The sequence below is a fragment of the Dermacentor andersoni genome, chromosome 8 (genome assembly GCF_023375885.2).
Source record: "Dermacentor andersoni chromosome 8, qqDerAnde1_hic_scaffold, whole genome shotgun sequence".
NCBI lineage: Eukaryota > Metazoa > Arthropoda > Arachnida > Ixodida > Ixodidae > Dermacentor > Dermacentor andersoni.
Window position 1 is genome coordinate 76970903 of NC_092821.1, and position 12185 is coordinate 76983087.

The 12185-nt window shown below is 46.1% G+C and overlaps 1 protein-coding gene across 5 annotated transcripts in view; it reads right to left on the reverse strand.

Moving 5' to 3' along the window:
- LOC126538696 (uncharacterized) overlaps nucleotides 1-12185 on the reverse strand; it is a 98710-nt gene that overhangs the window by 10689 nt on the left and 75836 nt on the right. For 3 of the 5 annotated variants that reach the window (XM_055074949.2, XM_055074950.2, XM_055074948.2), the window contains exon 9: nucleotides 6220-6411. The exons of the other annotated variants lie outside the window; for them this stretch is intronic. In XM_055074949.2, coding sequence (XP_054930924.1) covers nucleotides 6220-6411 — 192 coding nt within the window. The remainder of the gene's footprint in view (nucleotides 1-6219; nucleotides 6412-12185) is intronic. 5 annotated transcript variants of the gene reach the window in all.

The following is a 12185-nucleotide window of genomic DNA, read 5'->3' on the forward strand; positions in this document are numbered from 1 at the left end:
AAGGCTTTCGCCTTAAACTCTTCACCTTTACATCTTGGCCTATATTTTTACACATCATCTTCATAGAAAGCGGCAATGGATGAAAAAATCTCATGGACCTTCCTGATGTGCAGCCGTCAGGTCGGCTAGCGTCCAGGCAACATGGAAGTGCGTCAAGCGATACAGACAGCGACGCCACTGAGATACGTTCGGACAGCTATGACTCGTCGGGCGATGACTTCCAGGTCGTGATGAGTAGATCAGCGAAAAAGAAGACTATTGCTGGCATCTTCGCCGCCAAGTGCTTCTACCGCGAAGAGTGCACCGCTGCGCTGGCTGCACACTGCGCTCTTTATACCCGTGGACCCGGCGACCAATTTGCGGCTCCTCAACAGGCAGGTCCTTTCTTCCTTACTCGAGAGAATCGCACCAAATGAGATTAAAGACGTGCGAATAAACTCGCGGAAAAATGTCCTGGCAGTTGATGTCTTACATCGCAGCGCCCTACAACACCTACGTAATATAACTGATATCGACAATGTAAACGTGCGATTAATAATCCCTACAGGCGGCGATGGTATTGCGGGCGCCATTTATGACGTCGGCATTGCCATTCCTAATGTCGACTTGCCAACGCTGATAAAGCCAACGACAGAAGGCAATTTCATTACAAGGATATTCAGATTGGGACACACACGCTGTGTGAAGATTTTGTTTGAAGGAGACAGCCTTCCTTCCCACGTCAAAGTAGGACATGTCCGCCATCCAGGACGACCATTCGTACCAAAGCCCTTCCAGTGTTTAAGGTGTTGCAAGATTGGCCACGGGAAGTGTGTTTGCGTGAACAACGTCGTGTGCCCGCGGTGGTCTGAGTCCCATTAAGACCACGCCTGCAGCGCACATGTTCTAAAGTGCCCTAACGGCAGTGGTCCTCACAAGGCGTCATCAAAGGATTGCCCGCGGATGCGGAAGGAATTCACGATTCTAAAACGAATAGTGCGGAACAATTCAACGCATCGAGAGGCTGCTACCGCTGTTCGGTGACGTAGGCATCGACACCGAAAACGTTCACGAAATTCCGCATCTGCAGATAGGTACACGACAGCTACCGTCAGAAGGACTGCCGCATCACCACACTGCGCCACCAAGACAGATACAAGGAAAGCAAACAAAGCGGAAAGGCTCGCCCGTCCTGAGGAATGGCCTCAGCTACCGAGGGCACAACTTCCTGCTAAGTTATCTCAAAACGCACCGACTTCGACGGCTTCTGCAACTGTTGAAGCGACGCTGGCTGATGATCTCCAGGTCATCAACATTCTGCGGTCGCTCATGAATGCCATTCGCGTTATACTCACCAACATGAAGTCTTTGTCTGCGCAAAGCGCACTACAGGTGCTGGATACTTTGAGTCCAGTACTTGCAGCTCTTGGTTAAAATCATGGCTCTCCAGAAGCCGTCGTTTCGTGACGAAGTCCGAAACGCGTCGATACTTCAGTGGAACGCCAGAGTACTGAAGTCACGCATGTCGGACTTTTGACAGTTTGTGTTCACGAATAATTTCCCAGTCACCGTCATCTGCGAGCCCCTTTCAGATAACATCCGACTGTCCGGGTATGAGTGTTTCATTTCCGCCACCCAAGGAGAATGCAGCAAGATCATCGTATTCATGCGACGTGATTTTACGTATGTCCATCACCCAGTGTGGCCTGACCAAGAAAACCAATACGTATGTCTGACAGTGAAGAAAGGCAAGCTCACTTTCACATAAATTGGAGCCTACATATCGCCCTCAAGTCGGTTGGACGGCGAGAGATTACGGCGAATCACGACAGCGACTCCGCAGCCTTTGGTGATTACTGGAGATTTTAATGCCCACCACCATCTCTGGGGAAGTTCTAAGATAAACTCGAGAGACAGAAGATTAGTATCATTTGCCTCCGAACAAGAACTGTACTTGTTAAATGATGGAAGCCCCACCTTTCTACGTGGAACTGCCTACTGTAGCTGCCTGGACCTGACCTTTGTTTCACGCTCCTTCACTATAAATGTCAGGTGCATTCCGGATATTGAAACGCGGGGAAGTGACCACCTACCCACTTATCTTAAGGTTGAAGGGTTGACGGACTCCAGGTTAGCCGGCGTCGCACAATGTATCATAAAATGTGCCCTAGAGGCTGCGAAACATTCGCTTGTGAGAACGTATACACGCACCGAATACGACACTGAGCTAGAGAAGCTTCGTGCAATTCGTCCTCGTGCAGAGCGAAGGTACAGGCGCACGAAGTCTGTACATAACTTGAGGTAGGCCAGAAGAACTCAAAAGAAAATGCAGCGCCGCAGAGACAAACTTGCATCGCAAAGATGGAAATCATTCTGCGAATCTTTGGATCCACGAAAACCTGTGTCTCACATATGGGGAACTCTTCGTGTTCTCCGTGGAACCCCTCACTAGCGCCACCCTTTTAAGTATTTGGCTCTTCACCAACAATGCAACGAGATTGACGTAGCGGAAGCTTTCTGCAGGATGATTGCTGGCGAAACTATTTCCGCTGGAACATCGACGCTCCACCACTCACCGATTTTACGCGACCCCTGCATGGATAGTCCTTTCTCCATGGACGAGCTCGAAGCTGCGCTGGATTGTGCAAGCGTTCATCTTCACCAGTACCCGACGGTATAACCTACCGTGCCCTATGTAATCTTGGCGACGAGGCTCGAAAAGTGCTCCTGCTCTTGTTCAACAGCTCCTGGCAGACAGGTACGGTTCCCCAGGAATGGAAGACCAGTCGCCTAGTTCCGCTGCTGAAGCCTGGCAAGTCGCCTGTAGACATTGCATCCTAGCGACCAATTTCGCTTGCCAGTTGCATCGGAAAACTAATGGAGAGGATGGTTCTAGCACGACTAGAATGGTACCTCGAACATTACTAGGTATATCCAGATGCAGTGGCCTGTTTCAGGCGTGGCCGTTCTTCCATAGACAACGTTATCGACTTGGTGACGTACGTCGAGCCCCAGAAGTCCTGCAAAAGGTTATCTGCTGCCCTGTTTCTGGATGTTAAAGGAGCGTACGATAACGTAACGCACGAAGCGATTTTCAACGCGTTAGTGGAAATAGGACCTGGCGGCAAAGTCTATTTCTGGATAAGTAGCTATCTACATAAGAGATCCTTTTTTGTACTTACCAAGGATGGCCCGACCTCCCAGCATTACAGTAACCGTGGGGTGCCTCAGGGCGGAGTACTCAGCCCAACGCTCCTCAGTCCAACACTCGTTGGAATAACCGACATCCTGCCAGGTAACGTTAGGCTCTCTATCTATGCCGACGATATTTGCATTTGGACGTCGGCTGTGACGCGACTGCAGCTTCGCCCGCGGCTTCAAAAGTCAGCCATTTCATCCTACCTACCTACCTACCTACCTACCTACCTACCTTCGAGAACAAGGACTTCGTATATCATAAGAAAAGTGCGCAGCGGTGGAATTTACCAGGAAATTAATGTCTCCATATGTGATATCTGTCGACAGACACATGATCTCGTAGAGCACGAGTCACAGATTTTTAGTGGTGGCCCTTGACAAAAATCTCTCCTGCACCCCTCATGTGAATTATGTGAAAAAACGCCTGACAGGAATTTGGCACATGTTTAAGTTCCTTGCAGGAAAGACCTGGAGAGTGCCAATACACTCTATCCTGCAACTGTACAGGGTCCTCTTTATTAGACTCCTGCGGTACAGCCTACCGGTCATGTCCAACACCTGCAGAACTAACCTGAATATAATCCAAAGCAGCCAAGCCCAAGCCCTCAAGATATATCTCGGTCTACCGCGGAGTGCGTCAACGACTGAAGTTATTGGAGTCGCTCAACATTTCACTATTAGAATGCACATTAGCATTGAAACAATGCATGTGCACATAAGACACTTCGCCCGGACCCCTACCCACCACCTAGCAAGTCTCCCAGTAGATAGGCCCCACACGACATTCAGTGCGACTGTCTTCGCGCGCCGTGCATTTTTCAGGTCAGGTTACACACCTGCGGCAAGGCCTTCCATTCCTCTATGGTGTATGCACCGTACTCAAGTGAACCTTACAATCCCAGGACTTCAGAGAAAGTCGGACTTGCCATCATCAGAGCTCAAGCAACCAGCTTTGCTTCTCTTGCACGAGAAATACAGCGACTGCCACACACCTACATTGATGGATCAACTACATCAACCAGTTCCGGCGGCGCTGTAGTTATACCAGCAATAAATATAACCAAGCGGTTCAAGACTTCCCATGTCACTACGTCTACAGCTGCAGAGCTCGCGGCTCTCCGCGACGCGCTTCAAGTGATAAATGATGAAAGTCCAAGAAAATGGGCAGTCTTCTGCGATTCAAGGCCGGCCTTGCAATGTGTGCAGTCATTTCTCCGACATGGAACTCACGATCAGCTCACGTGCGAAATCGCGGAACTTGTCCATCACTTAAGAGAAAAAGGCCATGATATGTCTTTTCAGTGGATACCAGGTCATTGCGGTATCATTGGAAATGATGACGCCGATAAGGCAGCTCGGACGACAAATCAAGACGACTGCTGCGTCCCCATTCCTCTTTCAAGGACCGACGCCGCCAGACAACTTGGCATTCTAGCACGCACGATCTTCTTAGCAGAGTGGAATACCGTACATACAAGGCGCACAAGACTGCACAGACTAAACCAGTCACTTCAACTCAGACCTCCAGCCGGTCTACACCGGCGTGAAGCGTGAACATTGAACACTTATTGTGCCATTGTCCTCAATTTCAAGCACAAAGACAGTCTATGTCCAACGCATTGAGGAAACTAGATGATCATCCTCTGAGTGAACAGACAATATTAGAGCACCGTCCCGACCGACCATCGGCTCAGAAGGCAGTGAAGGCACTTTTGTGTTTTCTCAGAACTTCTGGTTTGCTTGGGCGACCTTTAACTCAAGTGCTGTCCGTACACGTACTTACACCTTCTCTCGCCCTTCTTTCTCTTCCCCTCCTGCCATCTCCCAGTGTAGGGTAGCCAACCAGACTATTGACTGGTTAACATCCCTGCCTTCCTGTATTCTTCTCTCTCTCTCTTCATAGAAAACGCAGAAAAGCCGTGTTATGCTTTCTGCGTTAGATTTAGCTTCTGCTTGACGCATTCGTCTCGAACGAATCCACAATCCTGGTATCCGCGTTCGTAAATATCTACCAAAATATCCAAATTAATCCTGCATTGTGAAGAGTTTGCGCTTGCGACTGCACGTACATTTTACTTTTTTACATTCCCTTAACTGCCAAATATGCCAAATATGGCAAATATGGCATATGCCAAATCGCATGATAATATTCCATTTGTCATGAGAATGCTGATGCTCGAAAAACGTGATTGTAATGCTTTGCTGGGATATAACCGAACGCATCTTTTCATCTGTTTTCCGAGCCCCCTATCCGCTGCGGCAGCTTTACAAAGCACGATGTCGCGGCATCAAAGGCCGGTATTGGCGGCCACATCTCGACGGGGGCAAAACGCAAAGACACCCATGTCCCCGTGCATTGGAAGCACGTTGAAGATTCCCTGGTGGTAAAAATTAGACCGGAGACCCCACTAAGGCGTGAATCATGATCAAGTCTTGGTTTTTAGACGTAATACGCAAGTACCAAATTCAATTCAATTACGTGCCCCTGTAGTCTAAATTTGGTCCTGGGAACATGGACTGGAATGATAATCTTTGTAAAAGCCTCACCGGGAAAGACAACTAAATGTGGGTGGATAGTTAGGACTTCCTAGCCATATCAAGGTTACTGTCGTACATTTGTTGAGAAAATTCTGCTTCCGATAAACAGAAATGGTAGACATAATCTATATTTTGTTTGCAAAATGTGTTGGAACAAAGCGCTTTATTTAAAAAACAAGGATTACGGCACTAAGCAGACTAGGACTATGCCACAGTGGCTTGAACTGCTAAGGAATTTAGGTGCCTCTCACATACTCTATTTCAATCGCTGGCCTGCTGTTTCGGCTGTGCTTCCTTGGTTTGGTACTGCGACCTTCTGTTCCCCAATTTCGTAGCTTTGATTGCTTTTCTCACTGCTATACACATGCTCTACGTCAAACTTGCACTGCAGCTCAACAGTGACTATTTTGTTTGTTTCTTGGTCGGTCAACACCTAAATTGCTTTAACCAATCTTGTAAATGTGGTGTAAGGTACATCGCCTAGCGTTGTATTATGGCGCTCACCAGTTGGGGAATCCCGTATCTTTCGAAGCGCTTGCACGGTTTGAACACAGAGTACTCGCCCCAGCCTGCATAGTCTTCATCGTCCAGTTTGGGTGTGTACCAGCGGCCTTTCATGGTGATCGAAATAGCGAAGAGTTGACTATTGAAGATTTCTTTTTTCCGCATGCATTCCACCAAATCCACCGCGTCATCCTGCAGAAAAAATATCAACAAATGTTCACCAATTCCAACGTAATTAACCGTTACAAATAACACTTACTGCAATCGCGACTTACCCGCCATCGTAACCTAATGTCGTGAGTACACAGCACCACCAAAAGCCTCACGGAAATGTCTCGCGGAGCTCAAAGGAAAAGCGTCGAGTCAGGCGAAATCATCTACACAATGCCGGTGGGAAGGCAGCGTGCAGAAATATTCTCTTTAGAATGAAGTTCCCCATTTCTCTTAGTTTTGAAAAGGCAGTCTTCTATTGGAGTGTGTCTTGACACGCCGCGTAGTAACCAAGTCAGACGTAATGATCAGTTTGACGTAAGTCGTCTATCCAGGTAATGTAGTAAAACGACGAAATTCACGTTTCGAAGCCCGTACGGGTACCTTATGTCCATGGAATGGGCGAAGGAAAATCTTCGCCTCATCTATGCGAATTGACTTGGTCACATACCCAAGCGTAAGTAAACTTTTCCAGCGCCGACCATCTTCCATTTCTCTTTATATGAACAAGGTATTTGCACTGTAACCAAAACATCAATGTAGTCATTTTACTGGTCGTTGACTTGATATAAAATTGCCATACAGTTAGAGTGCCAGTAGCACGAGTAAATATGATGCGCCTAGGGGAAGCTTTTCCTTTCAGCGATCCAAAGATACCTTCATATTATTTGCCCGTTCCAATGTGCTGTTTAGCCTAATAAGACAAGTAAAGGAAGCACGTTAGGTTGATGGACACCTATTTTATACATTACGACTTGGCTGTAGTTTAGTCGCAGACACAATTAGGCTGCTTACATAATTTGCGGGAAAGCTATGACTATAGCGGTTGATTGAACAACTTAACCGTTCGTTGAGATAGCAAGTGGGCATGCCGTAATTCAATTACATACAGCCTTACGACTTTAAGCTTGAAAATGTTCCATATTTGCTGCAGCTGACTGCAAAAACAAGTTATTTAATATAGTACATCTGGACAAGATAAACTAGCAGTTTACTGTGAAGCTAATGTAATCCGTCAGCGCATTTTCTCGCACCTACGCCAGATAAAGGGTTAAATACACCAACCAATGGGCTAGGCCGTCCACAGTGACGAAGGCAATTTGTGCTAGGGTAGTTCGTCTTAACGAGTGTTGCAAATTGCTTTTGCCACAAGTAAGTTATGAACCGCCTTCCAAATTTCTATGGCGGCTCTTGATAATGGTGCGTCGAGGTATGATCGACAATAGCTCGTGCAAGCACGCGAAGTGCTCTCCAGTGCCACTCTCGTCGGTGACTCTGCCTACTTCAGGAGGGAGCACGCCGTGGGGTAAGCATGAAATACTTTCAGCTCCCGTTGTCGGCGGCCTTCAAGTGACCTTGATAGAAAAGCCAAAGCAGTTATCAAGGCGCCTAGACGAGAACATCAGGGCATCGTTGCGAGAGCAAAACGAGATCATCCGGGCAACCAGGCATCACTTAAGAAAAAGTTGTCTCTCGCTCCCAACAACTTGTACAGGACCACATTCCATTGGATAGCTACTGCCCAAAGAAATTGCAAAAAATATTGCTCCCGAGTTCTTCCTAATGTATCTTCCCAACATCATCATCATCAGCCTACTTTATGTCCACTGCAGTACGAAGGCCTCTCCCTGCTATCTCCAATTACCCCTGTCCTGCACCAACCAATTGCAGCAAGCGCCTGCGAATTTCTTAGTTTCATCAGTCCACATAGTCTTCTACCGTCCTCGGCTGCGCTTCCTTTCTCTTGGCACCCATTCTGTAACCCTAATTGTGCACCAGCCACCTAACCTACGAATTGCATTACCTGCCCTGCTACATTCCTTTCTCTTAAACTGAATTAGAATATCAGCTATACTTGTTTTCTCCCTGATCCACATCGCTCACTTCCTGTCTCTATACGTTAAACCTAACATTATTCATCCCACCGCTGTTTGCGTGGTCCTTAGCTTGTTTTCCAGCTTCTGTTTCAGTTTCCAAAATTCTGCCTCATAAGTCAGCACCGGTATAATTCACTGACTGTACACCTGTCTTTTTAATGATGATGGTGAGCTTCCAGTCAGGATCTGACAATGTCTGCGAATGCGTTCCAACCCATTTTTATTCTTCTGCAAATTTCCTTCTCATGATCAGGGCCTCCTGCGAGTAATTGACCTTGGTAAACGTACTCCTTCAGGGACCCTAGAGGCTGACTGGCGATCCTTAAGTTTTGTACTCTTGCCCGGCTATTCATGATTATCATTGTCTTCTGCATATTAATCTTCAGCCCCATTCTTAGACTCTCTATGTTAAGGTGCTCAATCATTTGTTGTAACTAGTCCCCAGTGTCGCTGAACAGGACAATGTCATCTGCAAACTGAAGGTTGCTGAGACATTCGCCGTTGATACTTACTCCGAGTGCTTTCCAGTTTAATAGCTTGAATACCTCTTCCACGCGCTCAGCGAATAGCACTGGAGAGATTGTGACTCCTTGTCTGACCCTTTCTTTATAGGTATCTTCGTGTTTTTATTTTGGAGAGTTATGCCAGCTGTCGATTCTCTGTAGGTACTTTCCAAGATATCTACAGAAGCGTCCCGTACACCTTGATTATGTAATGCCTCTAAGACGGCTGGCATCTGTACTAAGTCTAATTCCTTTTCGTAATCTATGAACGCCACATAGAGAGGCTGTGTGTACTCAGCGGAATTCTGGATTACCTTATTGTTGACATGGATGTGATCCATTGTAGCGTATCCCTTCCTGAAACCTGACGTTTCACTTGGTTTCACTTGGTCCAATGTTGTCCTGATTCCATTTCACGCGGAGGTGAATGGAACAATACCCACTAGTGTTGGGTGGTCTTACCCTTCCATACATCAAAACTTAAAGCTTTCTCGGAGTGACGATCGATAGGAAACTCGGTGTCGCACGTATTTCGACGTTTAGCCGGATCACAGTGGGGCAGCAACTGTCGATCAATGGTGCTCCTTCATAAGGCTTACGTCGTCGGAACACCATGATATTACCTACCGATCCTGCACAAAATGTCTCCCACAAACAAGAGAAAACTTCAGCCAGCACGGAACAACTGCCTTCGCGTATGTCTTGGCCTTCCGAAGAGGTCGTCCCTTTCAGGAATTGTAGCAGAGAGCTGGATGCCTGCCTTTTGAAGTGATATCTTTGCAGGAGACATTTCGGATTCACCTCCACCACGTCATTCATACGAAGACTCACTTTTTAAAGGATACTTCGAGAACTCATGCTACATCTAGCTTAGGACGGGCCGTTGGAAGCATATCTATTTCGATTCCTGCTCAGGCGTCACAAATTATGCCACGAAACTGTTCACCATGGACACTGTACCCACTGGAAATCCTGCGATATATCCCTGGAATCAGTGCGATAAAGAAAATACCTCAAGCAGCGACACACCAGATAGTTTTGAAATATATGCGTGAAGAATACGCAGCCGCAACCCACATTTTCACAGATGGCTCTACAACTCCACATCGATGATCATACGGACTCTTTGTTCCTTCTACAGGGCAACGGTTCTCGTTTCGCCTTTAGCGACCGGCATCATCTACTTGCGCAGAGCTATATGACATTATGGTTGCCCTTGTGTATGTAGCCGCCAAAGACACCGGTGATTTTCACGGATTCAAAAGCAGCCCTACAAAGTATGTGGAACAGGCTCAAGCGTTGCAACAATCAACCTGCAGCATTTTATATTGCTTATCTGCACCACAAGGCTAAGATTTCTGGGCATTGCATCAAGTTCCACTGAATACCTGGCCATGCCGGCATTTCGAGAAATGAAAAAGGATGAAGCTGCCCGAAATGGGCTCCAGTACCGCAATTTCAAAACGAAATATTTTACAAAAGCCGACGCTTCAAACATGGCAATATGCCTATCAAGAAAAAGAACGTATCTGGAATCTGCCGCTTCACGAAGATAACTTCCTGTGTTACATTGACACCGAGACGAGACCGAAAATTCCACGACCACTTCCTCGACACTTAGATTGTACCTTCGTCTTCGACTGAACATGGCATACACGAACAATTATCTGTACCGCATAGGGCTTACGACTAACTCCTACTGTGATAACTGTGGTAACATAGAGACAAGGGAGCACATATTACTAGAATGCCCCGCGCAGCGCGACGAGAGAGTTTTTTGAGCAACAAATGGGCATGATTTGCCACGAACCGTTGACATTACCGAGCATCTTAGCTCCAATGCCCCGGCCCTTCAAAACAGCGGCGGTTTTTGGATTTGTTGTTCAAATACCTGTCAGAAATTTGTCTAATAGGAAAGCTTTAAACATTGCATATTTCATACACAAAAGCCTAATATTACCCGCCATGTCACCTGTAAATGTTAGTGTCAGGTCCACTTGCACATTTTCTATTTATTTTTACTCTCTTTTTCTTCCACTCTCCTCTGGAATCTTTTAATCCCATTCCCCATCCCTATGCAGAGCAGCATCCCAGCGGTTGTATACGCCCCGGCAAAATTCTGGGTTTTTCTGATAGTCTCTATGTCTCTCTGATTCCATTGAAGCTTATCTTGGTGAATATCTTGTATAATACTGAAAGTTAGCTAATGGGAACGTAATTTTTCAGTTCTTTAACGTCCTCCTTTGTGTGGATTAGTACAATGTTTGCATTCTTACAGTTCTCTGGGACCCATGAAGTCCATAGACCGTTAGTGTAAAGGGCCGCTTGTTTTTGAAGCAATATGTCTCCTCCATTTTTGATTAAACGGAATGGTAGTTCATCTTCGCCGGCCGCTATTACCCATTTCATGTCTTCAAAGGCCCTCTAACTTCGTCGCTAGTTCTAAAAGGAGCCTACCTAACCTGTTCGTTACTACTTTCAATAGAGGTATCATGGCTGCTCATTGATGGCTGATCTGAAGCTTTGGAAAACAAGTAGCTGCAAAATATTTGAGTGTAATGTCTAATGAATGCGTACCAATCCTATACTTAGTAGGAAGGCACGAAAAAGCAGTTATCATGAATAAAAGCTTCTGTTTCTACCTTTCATAAAATCACTCTCCAGTGATGTGCTGAAAGCCGGTACTCATACCTAGCAGTCGTGCTTCATAATGCTTGCTTTTCCTTACGTTATATTAAATAAACCATAATGTGAGACCCTGATAGCGATTCTGCAAATTGAGCGAGAGAAAGGGCTGATATTTACTTAACACAAACACTATGATTACAGATGGCTTGGCAAATGTGCAACTCAAAAAACGATACATGTTCGCTGAGTAAATCTGTCATCTTGGTAGTAGTATGACATTGAAGGTTATTTTCTAGTGAGCAGATTTCTGCTGATGCCGCGTTCTGTACCATCGTCCGGACAAATGCAGATAAACATCCCACATACACGCTAATGTAGTACCAGAGCCAACTGCCGAACTAACAAGATTGTTTGGAATCATGGCCCTGCATAACAGGCTTAAGTCATTTTTTGCTTGATGACTTACAAACTACGTGCAATAGAAGAATGAGATTTTGTATATTCGTATAGATATTTGTATGGAGGAACTACACATGGCACAATGTATAATACTCCTGGTTTCATGTCGAAACATTGCAAGGCCTAATTTTCAATAGTACTTCAAAGTGTCCTTTAATTTAGGAAGTCAGCTGTGCGCCCTAGAAAATACTTTACTTGGAACAAATGATATGAAGAAGTGACATACACTACTTCAGATGAGTAAAAACTACATTTTCCTTTAGTATACTGCGAAGCCCTCAGCACTCAG